Raw genomic sequence first — 17,032 nt, 5'->3', positions numbered from 1 at the left:
GCGTCGTCTTTGACAAGGCAGTGAAGTTGAGACGTGTACGTGTATGCGTAGACGCGTTGGCGCGCATGTTTTTTTTGGTTATGTTTCGACGCACCCGCAGGCATGTGCGTCGGTCAATGGAAAGGTGAGTTCCATATGAGAGGAGGGACGAAAACACGGCACGCGGTGGGTAATAGTGAGAAAAAAAAATGGAGAATAGGGAGAGGAATGTGTGAGGACGGAGAGTCAAGCGCATCGAGAGGAGGCACAGAAGTGGGGCGGAAAACAGGAAAAAAATGGACGGGAAGCCAGCGAGAAGTGTATGGCCGGGGGGCTCCTCGGCGCCCATTTCGGCTGGCACACGCGCCCACACACGCCGCGGTGCCAATACCGAAAGATAGGGTTGCGTACGCCTTGCTTGCTTGCTTGCAAAGTTCCTCTTGCTGTCCTGCTAGCATACTTACACACGCACACGGTGATGTTCTCGGTGCTACGGGTGACATTGGCGCAGCTGCCTTCGGCCGTTCTGCGCCTCCGCAGTATCCGTTGCAACAGCCCAGACGCGTGTGGTCCTTCCGACTTTCAAAGACGCATAAACCAACCAACAGCCAAATTGAAACGCTCTCTCCAACGCAAGCAGTCCAGCCGACAGTGCAGGCGCAGCAGAAACAGCCGCCTACAGGAGGCGACACAGACATACAGACACGTGCACACAGAAGCACTGCGTTCGAAGACGATGTGCCTATCTTCCCGCTGCAGCGAGTGCCGCCCTCTGTCGCACAATACACATCAGTTGAGCTCTGCTCTGTCACAGCCCAGCACATCGTGGTGCAAAAGAGCGCTAGGCAAGCGTTACGGCAAACGAGTCAACTCAATCCCCTGAGAACGCGCCCCTACGTCGAGACCGACTCGCCCTGCCGCCTTGCACGTCACCGCACAGAAGCTTCCATTTCACCGGTCGCCACGAGAAGCGCACCCCTTCGGGGCGGCTCAGTCTCCTCCGCGCACCCGTCTGCGGTGTGAGAGCCGAGTGAGACTTGTTGAGTTCATGGTCCCACTTTGCCCATCACATGGATGGCGCCAGCATGTGCACCGCCGCAGGTTGCGCTGACGCAACGCCATTCTGGAATGGGCCCCCGACATCTGTAGCGATCCGCTCCCTTAAGGGAGCGGCTGGCCCTGTATGGCCACCACGCGAGGTGGCTTGCCGTTGGCGAGCAATAGGGAGGGGTGCTTGGCTTCCTCCAACAAAGAGTGCGATCCCGAGCACCTATAATTCCAGGCGGAGTGAGGTGTCACCCAACATCGGGGATCGATTCGCTTCTCACGAGCACCCTCCGCTACTTCCGCGGCCGCTTGCCACCTGCTGCGAGCTTCTCCTTGTGAGTAGCAGCGCCTTTGCCGGCGGCCGCCTTGCGTTTCGATGGCGCCGGTACGGTGACGAGTGCACTTTCTGTCATGCGTACATTTTTCACGCTGGCACCACGAATGAAGCACTCGCGCGACTTCCAAAACGACTCGCCATCGGCACCAGTGCGAGTGCAGTGCTTCATTACCACGTTCATGGCACGATCCGTGCGCATGACAGTACCGTTCACTGTCTCACCATCCACGAGCTCAACGGACACCTCCTTGCCGCGGCAGTTGCGTAATATCTCGAGGGGAGTGATGGGTCGGCGTGCGAAGCTCATGCTGTGCGCTTCAGAGGGTAGAGAGGGAGCGGGAGCGGGGGGAAGAGTCGAAACCCTGGCTCAGCAATTCAATGGCCCTCTAGATATAACCTCCTGCGACCTGGGCGTGAACTGGTGTGTACGTGTCTGTAGGGAGGTCAGAATCGTGGGCCGCAGTGGGAACGTAGCGGCCGAGCAAAAAAAGAAAGAGGCTGCACAGCCGATCCGCCTGAAAGACAAGGGGAAGCCAAAAAAGGAGGTAGTGCGCGCAGGAGGGAGACGTATGCGATGGCGCTTCTTGCAGCGATGGGCATGCAAAAGCGGAGAGCAATACGCAGAGAAGTTGAAGCGGCCCGCGCATTCGGCGCTCTCCCCCGTCACCACCGTAATGAAGAACAGATGAAGACATCCGTTCTCCTTGCTCAAGGAGAGCTCTACGGAGAGACGAAAACTTCGCCGACGACCACCGTTTTCGCCGGCACCCCCACATATGCACACACACACTGACAGACGCTTAGCATTGCGCACCCTGCCATCCACGTCTGGCGGCCATCGACTACGTGTGCGTGCGCGTTTGCTTGAGGAGTAGAGAATAGGGGAGCCTGCCCCCTTCAAGGCCCTCCGCACCTGTAGCGGCCATGGTTAGAGGGGTCTAAAGGGAAAAGGAGAAGACAGCGCACCGCCCACGCCTGAGCGCGCTGTGAAGGAAAACGAGAGGAAGAGAGAGGTGAAGCGGGGAATGGAGAAGATGGATAGCACGCCAGCACGAAAAGGGTGAGTGCATACACCTCCCCACCTCCCCGCTGCCCATCGCTTTACCTCTCTCCCTCTCTCACGCTGCTCCTCAGACTTTCCGCGTGCTCGTGTGAGTGTGCGCTCGCGCTGTAAAAAGCGTCCGGTCAGATGCGGGCGAGAACCTCCCAGGACGAGGTGACCGCACCAACCTCGATCCTGGACCCGGCTTGGCCTTAGCGAATCTTTTTGTCCCCTCGCGGTTAGGGTGCCTCCTCACCTACGCGGCCCAGTGACAGCTTGCCAAGCTGTACCCTGTGTACAGGATTTCCTGCTCGGCGGCTCGCCTTTACCTCCTCGGCGAGGTCACGCAGGGCCGGGAAGACGTCAATCATGCTCTTCAGGTCCCCGTCCTCCAGGTAGGAGAAGATCAACACCTTCGAAATCCGGGGGAAAGAGCGAAAGCAGCGGAGCCGAGTCAAGCGCGTGCGCTCCTCCTCCACTGGGGCCCCTGCAGAGATGCACAGTGAGCGCAGCAGGTGGAGAGAGCGGAAGCTTTTATAGTTGATGGCATTTTCGCCATCAAAGCCCCAGAAAACCTTTCCGCAGGTGGGGCATTCAGTGAAGTCGTCGTATATCTCGTAGATCTTTGCTACAACGCGGCTGCGCACCGCCTTTTTCTCTACTGAGACAAGCAGCTCGTTGCATGTCACGCAGCGGCGGAAGACCCGACTCAAGTCGTACGTCAACCCCGCCTGCTTAATGAGATCAATCATAGCGCGGGCAAAGCCCCTGCTGCGCCACTGCGGAGTAAAGAGGCACCGCAGCTCGATACCCGCCTCCTCGCCGTCGTCCGAGTAGATAGAATCCCCATCCGAATCGTACGCCACCACGCGGCGCGCGACGCCCCCCGTCGTTTTTGCGGTATCACAGCGCATGGCACGCACGCGGTCGTTGTGAACGTGCACGCTACGTGCCAAGGGTCGACTGCACGTCACAAGGGTACGGCCCTCCACACAGGCGACGGATATGAGTTCAGACTGTGGCACGTCACGCGAGCAGAGCGTGTCGTAGCCTAGTAGACGGAAGTACTTGGCTACCTTGTTGAGGCTGAAGTCCATTATGAAGCGCGGCTCTGTCGCTACGCAGCGCGAGGAGGCCGAGCATGAGCCCAACGATGGCATAGAGGCCCAGCGAAGCACACGGGAAGCGTTCGATGAGCGTGCAGACTGCACTTCGCCGCGGTCTGCCTAACCGTCGCAGGCGGCTCCTCTTTAGTCAGGGGCCAGATAGGGTTAGGCGCGCCGTCGCGGCCACGAACGCAGCAAGCACGCGAGGGGGATGTCTGTGTACGCGTTGAGATCTCTTGCGGCAACTTCATGATGCTGCGGCTTGCGCGGTTACTGCTCATGTTTTCATGCGGACGGAGGTGAAACGAAGGGAGGGGAAAAGGGGTCACGAGGTGACCGCGGCAACAACGAATGAAAGAGAAGGCATCGGGTCGCGTACCACCGAATGCTCAGCGAAGAATAGAGCAAGGGTAAAAATGATGGTGAGAAGGAGAATGCCAACACATGAAGCCGGAGTGTGTGTGTATGTGTGCGAGCAGCGTGGTGCACATCAGCCGCAGCAGCGCAGTCGACCACTGATGACCTGAGTCTAGCTGTACCACTCACGCGGAGAAAACATTACGACTGCTGCAGTGGGAAGGCGAACCCAGCATGCAGAGATGGTAAGCAGCAGCTCGACATTCTATCGCCCTCCACACACACTCACATACACATACAGGCACCCCCTAAGGCTCCTCTCTCCCATCCTCTTTTGCTACCTACGCCACACAAGAGAGGCCACAGACGGTGGAGAGCGGGGAGGATCACGGCGCGTGGGCTTCATCAAGTGACATACGCCAGAGAGGCACACTCGCGCGAGCGCGAACGCCCCTCGCCCTGTTAGGCGTCACTGCGCAGGCTGAGCACACGCCGGTATTTTTGCTTTTACCTTCGGCCTGCCAGTCAATGTTGGGAAGTGCACTCTTCGTGCTACCGCGAAATATTAAAAGTTCTTTTAGCTCGTTTCTTTTGTGTGTGTGTGTTCTCCTTGTGGTGCGTCCGCCCGGTGCACTGGTAAGTGAACGGCGGCCGTTGTGTGCAGATGCCCGTGCACGTCGCGCATCCATTGGCTAAAGAGAGCGGCGACACACAGCCTCTAGAGTCCACACGCTGGAAAGAAAACAAAAACAGCGAGGCAGCGCGGTGTTTCTTTTTGTTTGCGCGCACGTTTCACTAACACATATGCACACACACACTCACTCACGGAGAGAGAGAGGGAGACAGACATGGGGGTAACCAAGAAGAGCGGTGAAACGAAGAGAGGAGAGTGACGGAGCGAAATGGAGAAAAAAGGCAAAAAAAGCGCGAAACAACAAGAGGAAAGAGAGGAGAGGAAACATCTCACTGACAAGATGGAAGAGCAGATCAGACACGAGAAGGCCCGAAGAGAGAACATGACAAGTGGGGGCACGCCGATTACCGAGAAAGAGGCGGAGCGTCTGCGCGTGTGCAAGCGCGAGCGCGCCACGAGCGCCACCACCTTCAACTTTGGACGCAAATACTGAACGTAGAAAAAAAGAGAAAAGGAGAAAAGAGAGAAAGGGAGAGAACAACCGTAGAGAGAAGACGTTTGCAGGCCGGCATTCCTCTGGCGTTTGACGGCGAGGCGGAGAGATAACGAAAAAAAAAGTGCATGTCGGAGCAGAGGAATAAATGGAACAGAGATAAGAGGAATGAACGCACAGAAGACCAGAAATGATCAACAGAAAGGAGCGATGAAACGACAACAGCGCGTGTCGAAGACACACACACACACATACGTACAGAAAGACAGGGAGAGAGCGCGCGAGTAGAGACGACACGAAAAATTTTTAGGAAGACAAAGAACACCGTGAACGACTCAAAACGCAAGGACGCACACGCCACGAAGAGTAACACGTGGTGAGATTGCATCGGCACGCTGGCACACGCACACAAGGCTCTTCGGGCGCCGGCAGGCCCTGCTGGCGCACCAAAAGGACTTGGCATAGCCACAAAGGAGTGGGTGCCTGTGCGGCCTTGTTGCTTTGTTCACCCTCATCGACACGAACGCGCCATGCCACGCAACAGAATCAGCAGAAGAAATTGAAGCACCTGCATTTCCACATGTTCCTCGGCCAAAAGCAAGTCAGCAAGCATACGCATACAATCACACTTCAGCTCCTGCACAGGGGCGAAGTCCTGGCCAGCCGGGTGCAGCCACCGCCCGCTAAGTGGGACCATTCTTCTCACAGCCCCCTCCCCCTCCTGCCCTTCCGCAGCCTCCCATCCCGCATGCCTGCTGCGCGATCGGCCACGGGCAGGCCTGGGCGGGCTGCGGGCTTTCATGTCAGTGAGCCCCGTCCAGAGTCCTCCCCGAAGGCGAAGACGCCGGCGTCCGCCGCGCACACAGCAGGGGCCCGACGTACCAGCAGGCGCCGGTGCGCCACCGGGCGGGGATGCTCTCCTATCGTCCCGCGGGCCCCACATCCCTGTTTATACATGTCGAATTGCCAACTCCTTTTGAATTGAGGCGTCTCCAAAGGTGGCCAGGCGTGCACTTTTTTTTTCTTTCATCGCAGTGCCAGCCCAGAGACCTGTCCAGCAACACCAGGCGTCCGCATGCGCTCCCAAGGCTGGTCTGCAGTTTGCTGTGCTCTCCGAGAGAGCGGGGGGTCAGGCCCTGATACCAGGGTGAGGCGGCACCCATCATTGAAGGTACACAGAGGGAAAAAGAAAAGAGTGGAAATCAGATGAAGATAAGCGACAAGAGCGGTGCCAGCCAACCAAACAAAAAACGAACAGGAGCAACAAAAAATGGGTTCTCTAGCGATTACGGCGGTGTTCAACATGGACACGCACACAGTAACATAGAGAGAAAGGCACACGCACATGCGCACGGAAAGGAATCTGAGCTTCTGTCAAAGGCCAAAAAAAAATTGAACGGAGTGAATGTGCGCGGTGTAGACAACAGTAATAAAGGTGCGTCACAGAGTGCATGCTCAGGTGCCCCACCGTCATCCGGAACCTATGGGATGCGCATGCCTACATGTACTCGTGTGTGACCGCAGCGAACACCTGTGCTGGAGTCGGACAAAGCACGCACGCGAAGCAAAGAACACCGGTTTTACTTCTCGTAGGTGCGCACTGTGTCCAGTGTGGAGACGATGTGCATCATAAAGGTGCAAGCGACCAAGGAGAGCGTCGAAACAAGAAAACGGATCACGTCGAAGAGAGGGACACAGAAACAGAAGAAAAGGGGGAAGATAAAGGCGCTCGACAGACGGCACAAACACGCACACATTCAATGATGACTGCACGCTAAGAAAAAAGAAAACAGAGGGGAATGCCGCGTAGCCACGCGGACAGAAGGGAGAAGGGAAAAGGGCAGTAAAAAAAAACAGCTGCACGGAGCCATTACACTCAAAGACGACGGAGATAAAAGTGGAAGGAAAATGCAGAAGCGTCAACAAGAGGGAAGAGAGAAGGCGGGGCCCCACCATGGCAGGGACGCTCAGCGGACACGCACACACACACACACTCAGAGCAAAAAGAGCGAAAAGAAAAGGTAAGTGATGGCCGCCTCCTTCGACAGGAGAGTAGCGTCGGAATGAGCGCGGGAAAGGGTATACCGAATCCAAGTGACCACCGCGCAGCAGATCATTCCCCACCACCACCACCCACTGTATCTCTCTCTTCTGGCACGCTTTACAAGAGGCCTCCTTCTTGTTGGGTTCGTACCCAACTCCCCGCCCGCAGCTGCAAAGAAGGGCTGCGCTTCCCCTTCTTGTCAGCGCATTCCCTCTGGTGGTGAAGACCTCTGTTCATCGCTACTTCCAGCGGCCTCGCCAGCAAAGAGAGGGGGAGAGGAGAAAGACAGCAACATAGTGGAATGAATAAAACAGCCACAGGAGAAGCGAAGGCGAAACAAAAAAAAAGTTGTCGGGGCGCACATGCGGTCCGGTGCTCTGGGAAAAGAGATATCAGCCGAAATCGATCACGTGAATGAGCAACATTGCCCCCCCCCACACACACACGCACCTTTTCCCCCCTCCCCGCATGGTCAAGTGCATCTCTCCGCTCTATCAAACATCCGATATGCGTCTGAGTTGCTGAATTCACGACCGAGGTCTATCGCTCTTCACGTCACACGCACTCGCCGCTGCGCGTCATCGAAGGAGACAGAGAGTCAGACAACTCGCCTGTCTGTGAGGGTGGGTGAATGGAAGGTGCGGCTGGGAAAAGAAGAAACTTGCGTACGCACCCTACAGAGACGCTAAGCGAAAAGCTGAACAACCGAAAAAAAAACAGAGAAAAAGAAGAGAAAGAAGTCATCACGTGTGATCCGCAATAGCGTCGGCACACCAAAAAAAAAGAAGTACAAACGAGCCGCAGCAGCAGTACGCCCAACATTGCCAATACAGACACTTATGTCAGCCATGCAGAAAAAGAAGCAGAGAGAAGTCAGCAGAAGCAGCAGCAAAAGAGAATTCGGTTCGTGTCTGGTGATGAAGCAAAATATTCACGAGAAAAGGGGAAGAAAAAGGGGGAGAAGAGAACGAGCAGACTATATGAAGACGACAACGACGACACACACACACATATAGGGAGATAAAACCAACCGGGAGGAGGAAGAAACGGTTGCCGAGAAGGAAAAAAAAAACGAAAATAGAGGGAGCAGAGGTGAGAGAGAGAAAAGGAAAACAGATGAAGAGGGGAAGAGCGGTCGCACCCAGTGCCTGTAGGCGTGCAAGTCTCGTTGGGGGTTGGGGGGAGCTGCGCGACGGGATTCGGTGGCTTCTCACGAGGACGGGAAGTCTGTGGATCAAGCGCGCCAAGCAAGCGCACATGCAGAGTTCGAAACCGGACAGCGCAGCCTTGTGGCTTTCGTTTCAGCATCGATTGTTTCGCTCGCCGTTTCGAGCTCGAGGGACCGCAGCGGCAGCAGCGTAGCTTCAAATGGCAGTAGAGGATCCGCATGAGTACGCAAAGAGTCGCCTGGCCTGGAGAACCCCTCCCTAAATACGCGGAGAGGGGGGCCCTTCGATGGGCACACGCCCATGCATGACGATGGCCTCCAGTGCGCAAGTTAATGGCGAGCATGAGAAGAGATGGCAACAGCGTATCAAAGGTCGATCTCTTCCGGTTCGTACTCGGCCTCTACGTCCTCGTCACCGTCTACAGCCATATCTTCATGCATGGCGCGGTGGTCCTCTGTCGGCGTCACTGAGGAATCCGTTAATCCTTTCGAGTTGCCTGCGTTCGCTGGGCCGTCAGAGGCCGTGTCTTTGGCGTTGGCGTCGTCCGCTTCTGCCTCATTGGCGCTGCTGTGCGGCCTGAAGGCCTCCGGAATCGACTCCCACGCCTTCTCGGGTGTTGCATGAGTGCTTACATGTTCGCGCAGCAGCGCATCGAAGCCGACGCGGTCGGCGTGGAGGAGGTGTGCGGCTTGCGCATTCAGCGGGTCTGACGGGTTCGGGTAGCGCAGCAGCTGCGGGAGGAAGACGTCGAAAATGTTCTCCAGTTGGTACATGGGGGTCCACGTCTGGTTGATGACGTCGAGGCAGACGCTGCCGCTACGCTCATCGACATTCGGGTGCAGAATGCGGTTACAGAAACCGATAGACGGCGACTTGAATGGGTACTCAGACGGTAGCTGGACGTGCAGCATCCACGTGCCATCCTCATACGGCGTTCCCTCCGGCCCTTTGAACTCCACCCAGAACTCCGCCACTGTGTCGGACGGGTACACCTTGCGCGTTGAGTTGCATAGCCGCATGTAGTCCATCTCTCTCCGACGGTTACTGCGAAGGTTGCCTGCGCCGCTCATGGTGAATACAGCAAGCGTGTGAGTGATCCCTTCCCTCTCTTCTGCGATGGTGGCAGTAATGCTACGTGATAGACAGCGAAGCAGCAACGAAAGTGAGAAGGGTGGGAGTCGTCAACTGCCAAAGAGACCGTAGGGGAGACACCTCTCTGTCGGCCTCTGGATCTACGTCGAGTCCCTGGCCTCGTGATCGATGTCCCACAAGGGCAGGGGAATCAGAAGGGGAAAAAATGCCGGGAACGGATCGCCGAGGGGATGTGTGATGGCAGGGTGAGAAGGAGAGGTGCGAATAGCTCAGTCGGGGGTCTAGTAAGACGAGGTGGAGGAAGCACACAGGCACACGAAAACCTGAGGAGTGCGTCTGCGCCTTCTTCTTTCTCCTTCGATATTCGCGTGCGTCTGTCCTCTCACCTGCGCCGCTGTGCCCTCCCCCCTTTCCTCTCTATCGGCCTTTTCGGATGAGGACCAGTTGGTGTGTGATGTCGCGGATGGCGCACAAAAACGGAGGCCTAGAAGGAAAGAAGGTGAAAAAAAGGGGGAAGAAGAAAAAAATAGAAAACAAACCTGATAGGCAGCGCGGCGCGCAGTACGAGGAGGACTGAGAAAAAAAGACCAGCGCGCAAAGTTACCAACAGCGCAACGAGGGTGTGAACAATAGAAGAAGGCTGAAGGCAACGGTGGATCTGCACTTCTCTTTGTGTGTGGGTGTTTGTCGAGATATGTGTGTGGGGGGGAGGATGCCCCTTTTCTTTCTTCTCTCTTGACTTATTTCGTTTTCTGCTTGTTTTGCCTTCGTGCTATGGTGTAGAGAGGCGTGGCAGAAGGCGAAGTGGTCGGCGTGGTCGGCAGAGGTGGAAAGCGGTGAGGTTCGGCTATTTATGTCAGGCGTAGCGGAAACCTGAGAAAGATGTTGGGGAAAGGGAAGGGGAAGCAGGCGACTAGCAAGGAGACGGAAAGTGAACAATAATAGTGGCTTGATTGGGTGAGTGGGGGTATGTGGGATTGTAATAAAGGGGGGAGCTTGATGTGGTGAGAGTGACGATGACGGGCATCTTTACTCATAGCGCACCGTAGCGAAGGGAATGGGGGAGGAGGAGGAGACTCGGAGACGAGGTGAGAGGACGCGCTGGCTGCCGTTACGTACTAAGAGAACTTCAGCGTCCCCCATGGGCACCTGCGGCTAGAGAGAGGGGGGGCGGTGAAACACCATCATTTCCGCTGTCCCATCTGAGTTTTGTAGTCGGTTCACTGTCACAGCAGCAATTACGGAGGGGGGAGTTGAGGCCCGCAAGCATAGGGGAGACCCACGCCGTCGAGCACACGCCCAGGCAGCAGTGAGCCGGCAGCCACGGCAGCGGTGTGCTGCGTGACTCAGCGCTGTACCGCTCTCCCATTAGATTCGGCTCCATAGACGCTTCAGGTGGCCATCAGGAGGCACGCACCTGGAGTATGTGTAAGCTTAGCTGCTACACGCACACAGAAAAGTAGAAGACTGCGCAACAAGGCACCTACGCAGTACGCAGAATACCAACATCGAAGACGCAAAGGTTGCTCGACCACACCGACGTGCGGGAGCAACGCAGGCATGCAGGCTCGCACATACCGTCGCGGCACTTTATGAGTTATGGCGTAATCACCAGTGCCATCATCGCCATCACCCACACAGTACGAAAAATGAGCCGGTGCGACACCGAGAGAACCGAGAAAAACAGCAGAGCTGCACGGGCAACGCAAAGGCGAAGCGGTAAGAGACAGTGAAAAAAAAATGAGGGAGGGTTGTAGCATATACGGTGCTGAACGAAAGAGTTATGAAGTACATATGTGAATACGTACATAGAGGTCCTCGGCAAGCGGCGCCCCTCTCTCACATACCCACCCACCCACTCACTCACCAATCTGCGCTGACTCCCTCTCGCCCGTCAGCCTTAGTGTGCAAGAGGACCGACAGCTATCGAGAGCAACGAAAAGAAAGGATGCCTCAAGAAGCAGCGCAGCAACGCCGGCACGCGCACAGGTACGTAGGCGTGCGTGTGCACCAACACCACCATCACCACCACCCACACACACACAAACCTCCTCACAGAGAATTTAAAAAAAAAGATTGCCAAAATGCATATCGGAAACGGTCTGCAAGATCAGACTCCCACACGCCTTCATGCATGGGTTTATACCGCCAGGTATAATAGAAAGAGGGAGAGACGCATAGATGCACACGCACGCATACACACACGCCGAGGCACATGCCGATGAAAAAAAAGAGAAGGGGTGGGGAAGACAAAAGAGACTCAGGAGAAATGTCTCCGAGAGAGAGAGACCCACACACATACACACACACACACACGAGCACCATGAAATCATACAGGGAAAGAAAAAAAAACAGCGAACGTGAGTAGGAAGCCAAAGCGTGAAAAAAGGGGAAACACAAAGCCGCGCTGCCCCGCCCTCATCACCATCAATCCACACCCCCTGCCCAGGGCGCAGACACAACAACGCACAAGGACAACGCAGCATAAGAAGGGAGATTTAGAAACTCTACACGAGAGAAAAAGACGCACACCAAAAGAAATTAAATCAATAGCGTTCCACTGTCCTTCGCCTCCCTTCCGCTTCATTAAGCACACACACGACAGCGTGCGGAACGAAAGCAGAAGCCAAAAGATACGAGAGAGAGAGGGAGGGGGGCCAAAACGAAGCGTCACTTCCTCCCCAGACGCACACAGAAGGGGAAAAAATCGACACGAGCGAACGTGTCAACGACACTGAAGAGAGTCGCGGCCACCCCACCTCCTCGTTACTGCTTTTCGTCCTTCCCATTGAGCAGTGTGTATATGTGTAGGGGAGCCACTGCGTCAAGACATCACGTGCATGTTCGCTTTTTTCTTTGAGCCTTTTTAAACCTTCAGTGTAGCACTTGGCGCGAGCACCTTTATCCATATGCAGACACGTACACACATGTACGCTGGTCGCTCCAAATCAGGGCAAAGGCGCACGCTCGCGCTCATCACACGTGTGCCTTCCCCGTCAGCGCGCACAGTATCAACTCACAGTTCTCGCTAATATCCATCCCGCAGTCTGTACAAATGAGAACGAGGTCATTGTCGCTGGGATGGGGCGAGACTGTCGCGAGTAGCTTCGGCGAAGTGAAGCGGCTACGCCGGCGTTCCGGCATCCGAGTGTTTGGCAGCATATCGCCCTTGTTGGAGTAGGACATGCGAAAGCTGCCGGAAAGATCCACGCAAAAGGAGCCGTTCAGTTCCTCGTTGGCGCCCGAGCCAGAGCGACTGAGGTCGACGCCAGCCGCCTGGGGCTGCGGGTGCGCGTCAGCTGCGGAGGTTACCGGCACAAACGCAACCAAGGAGTCGGATGCGCCTGGCTGGACAGTCTTGCGCAAACACTTTTCGGATGTGTCCGACGCGCCTGTCGCATTGGGCGTCCTTTCTGCCTTCTCAGCCGCTTTGCCAGCTGCGGCGTTGTCGCGATCGCCGCTGCCGTTACTGCTGGCGGTTCTCTTAGAGGCTTCGTCAGCACCGGCCTTGACGTTACCGTTACTTGGTCTACTCTCCCTCAGCCCCACTTTCATACCCTCTCCCCCCTTCATCGAAGACTCCTCACAGCCCATTGCCCTTGTACACTGCTTGCTGAGGGCGGATATCCGTGTGTGAGCTGTCGAAGCAGCACTAGCAGAAAAAAAAACGGGGCGAGCAGTGAGTGAGGGGCGTCACGAGAAGACGGATCTACCTTTCTTTCCTTGGCGCTTCGACGAGATGGCAGGCGCTATGGTGTACCGCGAAGGGCAGTCACAGAGGCAGCACCCCAAAGGGCAAGGAAGCTGCGGACGAAAGAGGGAGACGAAAGAAAAAAAAGCAGAATGAAGTTGATCTTCGCAAAGTAAACGGACGCACGCGCAGCAAGAGAGGGAAGCGAGAGCGGGGCACTGATGGTGCTGCGTAAGAAGGTCTGCAACACGGCAAAGGGGTGCCAGAAAAAAAAAAGAAAGCGTGTGAATTAGGGAGAGGTGAGTCTTTGCAGCACACAAACACAAACACACTCGCACTGAAAAAAAAGAAAAAGGTGGGGCAGGAGGAAACCCCGAACTGACGGAGACGGCCCTGAGCACGCAGGGGCGTACTGCTGAAGAATGAAAGCGGCACTGGCCACTGAAGTGCAGCCAGAGCAGAGACGACAGTGAAGTCCGGAGAGAAGAGAACAATGCAATGAAGCTGAGGACACCGGGATCAGAAGCGACTCGCGAGCGCGGATTGAAAATAGTTGTTTAGGGGAGCGAAAGCTTGCAGGGAGAGAGTGGAGCGCCGCGAGAGCACTCGAGGTTATCCTCTCCGACGGTTGCGGGAGAAAACAACGAGACGGGCAGCAGAGCGCCCGCAGTCGACTAATGCGATGAAGAGCCACAAGAGCAGCGGGAGTCAGTGCACCGCCGAACGAGTGTTTCTCTGCGTGCTATCCTGTCGTGAGCGCGGCGGCTTCTCCTTTTTTTCTTTACCCTGTCGTGCAGATCCCCAAGAAGAGGCCCACACAACAGGCCACCGACAACAGAGCACTACAGAAAAGGGGTGGAAAAGAGGCAACACACGCAGCGGGCGCACAAGAGACAGTCGGGTCACACGTGGCAACACCCCTCCACAGCACCTGCGAGCGGGTGCGTATGGGCTTAGGTGCGGGCAGTCATACACACGCATCGATGTGTGTCGATGGAGAGTGCGGTGCAGGTGGAGGAAGAAGAGGGAGGGCAAGTAGTGTATTTTGGCGGGGTGCGCGAGGAGCAGAATCGTGCTGCGAGCCTCACATGTGCGCCGACGCCATCACCATAACGCGTCAGACAGCTTCCTGCTAAAAGGCAAGAAGCGCGGAAAGTAATGATGGGAGCACATCGCGGAGTGTGGGGATCAGAGAAATGCGCCCGGCACAAGTGACTGCCGCACTATCTCAACTACACATACATCGAGAAGGTCATTCACTCGACGGAGAGTACCTCAGCCCTCATCGCCGCTACGATTTAATATGTGGGTGTGGGTGTTTTACTTTGTCGCGAGAGTCTACACACGTTGCATGCGCGAAGGTTGCCGCCCGTGGCATACAAAAGCATGCCTACGCACGTGCTCCGGTGCCTCTACTCAGCGAGGCAAGCGTGCAGCTTCTCGACAGAAGAGAAAGCATTATTCGAGGAAGAGATATTCAAGTGGCGGCGAGCACACATGCTCATCGTTTTTTTTTGCGTGTTAAACGCACCCGTCTTGGTGAGTTGGGGGAGGGGAGAGGGGTAGGCTCCCTTCACACCAAAGACGCGAACCAAGACAACATACGCTACGCTGCCTACGCAGACATGCGTACTCACCTCGCACCAGCAGCACTCGGATAAGCTGATGCTTCCACATCCGCTACGCCACCGCTGAGAAATAGTACCAACCGGTGGGACTTGCGGAAGGAGAAGACCGTAAAGAAGCACGAAAGGGTCATCGCTTCTGGCCTTGCAGGAAAGCAGCCCTGGCCAAGGCATTTTCCCTCGCTGCTCTGGCTTACCGTCCCCGCCCCTCCAGCGGCGCTGGTAGTTCTCTTCAGTAGCTGTAGTCATCACGCGTCGCGTTGAAGGTATCCACGTGTTGGCGAATCTTGCTGCCTGGCATCCACGTCACGTAGTCATCTAGGCCGCGAGGCACAAGAAAGGCGGGATCGCGGATTTGCGTGGTGCCGACGCGAACGTGGCCGTGATGCACCATGTCGGCGCCGAGCTTGCAATTTCCGGCCATCTTGAGGTCGCGCAGGATCGTGGGCAAACGGCGCTTGCAGAACGCCTCGACGCCGACCTTATCAACTTCGGAAAGGCCCAGCCTTTCGTGAATAAGCCCCATGTTGTATAGCTTTTCCATCAGCTGCTGTGTGATCTGAATCCGAATCTTACTCTCTGCCGGGAGGTAGCGCAACTGTGTCTGGAGCTGTCGAATGAGGCCAACAAGGCGCATGTAACGCCGGTAGTCCTCGCGATCCTCGAGGTGATATTTCGTGATGCAGAACGGCTCGTGCCAGTTGTCTTGCGCGTACTGCATGAAGTCATGTTTCTTGAGGAGCTTGCGCTCGTGAAACTTTAGAGGGCGGTGAATGGGGTTACCGTGGGAGTGCTGTGATAAGGGGGTGTACTTGCTTCGCTTGCTGCGCTTTACCGATTCCATCTTGGCTTTCATGGCATCCATGCCCATGGCGGGCTTGAAGCCTTTCTTCTCAGCTGTGTCGCGAGCCATGGCGGACTCTGCGCTCTCGTTGAGAACGGAGGTGGCGGGCGCACTCCACGGAAACCGCTCGCGGGCCTGAGGCGGTACGAAAGCGCAAAGGACCTTTTCAAGGCACTCGCAGCTTCCTCAGAGGAGATGTGGTCGAATAGGGCATGGCCACGAGAAATGAAAGAGAAACACACCGAGGGCATGTCAAGGGAGGAGGGGGAGAGAGACGGTAGAGCGTGGGAAAGAGAGTAGGGAGGCGGGCAGGGCTTCATTGCTCCACGGGTGATGGCGCATCGTGAGGCGAAGGCGTACGACGCCCCTTCGCGCTTCAGAGGAGAGGGATAAAATAGGGAGGTAGGTGCGTAGCAGGGAGGCAGGCAGCGTGCTACGCATGCACCCGACATTTTCCTTGCCATGCCGGAAAGTGAACAAGCTTCACTACGCTCGGCGAGCCCCCTCTCCCCTTTCATAAGGGCAAACGCGCGGCTAAGACATGCTTTGGCGCACGAACGCCTTTCTCATGGGATGATGATGGTGTACGTATCTGTGGGTGCTGCTGTGAGAGAAAAGGGGAAGGAGAGAGAGTGCCGGTGTAGGTGTGCATGTCGGTGGCGCGGTTATAGATTTTTTTTGGTGTCCAATGAGCAGCCTCGCCTTCGCTTCCGGTATGTCCACGGAGGATCTCCTCGCCTCACAAGTGCACCACCTGCGGTGTGCGCTGCCGCGTACGGCACCGAGGAAGAAGGAAAAGAGAGGAAGGGATGTCAGACAAAAGAAAAAGATAAGAGGAGAACGGACGATGTTTGTGTCTGCACAGGTAAAAGCGTGTGCTTCTGTCTGTCGCCACAACGCCCGACTCCACCCTTCACGTGTCCAATTGGTTTAGTTCCCTCTTCCTCGCTTTTTTTTCGTATCACACATCAGGCATAGGCTCACACACACACACTTGCACGTGCCTAACGGCACGGGAAGACGAGCACCAGCTGCCATACAAGACATAACCAAACACAGCAGAGAAAGGGAGTGAGAGAGAAGCTGAACAGAAAAATGACGCGGAGGAGCAGGAGGAGGGGGAGAGGGAGGAGCCCGGCGCCACTTCACCAACACTGCGAAGACACAAAGAAAAAAGAGACCCACAAATAGAAGATGGGCTACTCACGAGAGCGCTAAGTCAAGACGAGGCCAACGTTGTCCTTCAAGAACAAGAAAAGGCCGCAGAGAGAGAGCAAACCAAACCAGTGGGGCGAAGAGAGAAGGGAAAGAGAGAGTGCAGGTGCCACAAGTGCGTCGCTGCAGCAGCACGCACCTGCCCAAATCCGCGCATAACTTCGCACCCATGCCCTGAGAGAAAAGTAGCGTGGCACGAGCGAAACAGAGCAAACGAGGGAGCCCCTCACACCAGCCTCGGCTTCATGAAAGCCGAAGAGAAAAGAGGCACAGGTCGGGGACGGCCCGTGGAGCAGACTAGACCATGCCTGAGCCCCGAGCAGGAGAGGAAGAAAAAGGGGAGGGCTCCGCGCAAAG

The 17,032-nt window shown here is 56.2% G+C and overlaps 5 protein-coding genes across 5 annotated transcripts; all 5 read right to left on the bottom strand.

Moving 5' to 3' along the window:
• Nucleotides 1-1,319: 1,319 nt before the first annotated feature.
• Nucleotides 1,320-1,670, bottom strand: LSCM1_01713 (uncharacterized protein; the record flags this gene model as incomplete). Its single annotated transcript, XM_067319313.1, has 1 exon — nt 1,320-1,670. The coding sequence occupies one exon, from the start codon at nt 1,668-1,670 to the stop codon at nt 1,320-1,322; it is 351 nt and encodes a 116-aa protein (XP_067175862.1).
• A 974-nt stretch (nt 1,671-2,644) lies between these two features.
• Nucleotides 2,645-3,565, bottom strand: LSCM1_01712 (uncharacterized protein; the record flags this gene model as incomplete). Its single annotated transcript, XM_067319312.1, has 1 exon — nt 2,645-3,565. The coding sequence occupies one exon, from the start codon at nt 3,563-3,565 to the stop codon at nt 2,645-2,647; it is 921 nt and encodes a 306-aa protein (XP_067175861.1).
• A 5,008-nt stretch (nt 3,566-8,573) lies between these two features.
• On the bottom strand, nt 8,574-9,278 carry LSCM1_01711 (uncharacterized protein; the record flags this gene model as incomplete). The annotated part of the gene is made up of 1 exon (XM_067319311.1): nt 8,574-9,278. The coding sequence occupies one exon, from the start codon at nt 9,276-9,278 to the stop codon at nt 8,574-8,576; it is 705 nt and encodes a 234-aa protein (XP_067175860.1).
• Nucleotides 9,279-12,276: 2,998 nt separating this feature from the next.
• LSCM1_01710 (uncharacterized protein) lies at nt 12,277-12,894 on the bottom strand (the record flags this gene model as incomplete). Its single annotated transcript, XM_067319310.1, has 1 exon — nt 12,277-12,894. One exon carries the CDS (start codon nt 12,892-12,894, stop codon nt 12,277-12,279), a length of 618 nt encoding a protein of 205 aa, XP_067175859.1.
• Nucleotides 12,895-14,848: 1,954 nt separating this feature from the next.
• Nucleotides 14,849-15,529, bottom strand: LSCM1_01709 (uncharacterized protein; the record flags this gene model as incomplete). The annotated part of the gene is made up of 1 exon (XM_067319309.1): nt 14,849-15,529. The coding sequence occupies one exon, from the start codon at nt 15,527-15,529 to the stop codon at nt 14,849-14,851; it is 681 nt and encodes a 226-aa protein (XP_067175858.1).
• Between the last annotated feature and the right edge of the window lie 1,503 nt (nt 15,530-17,032).

The sequence above is a fragment of the Leishmania martiniquensis genome, chromosome 32 (genome assembly GCF_017916325.1).
Source record: "Leishmania martiniquensis isolate LSCM1 chromosome 32, whole genome shotgun sequence".
NCBI classification, from domain to species: Eukaryota; Euglenozoa; class Kinetoplastea; order Trypanosomatida; family Trypanosomatidae; genus Leishmania; species Leishmania martiniquensis.
This window is presented reverse-complemented; position numbering and strand designations above follow the sequence as displayed.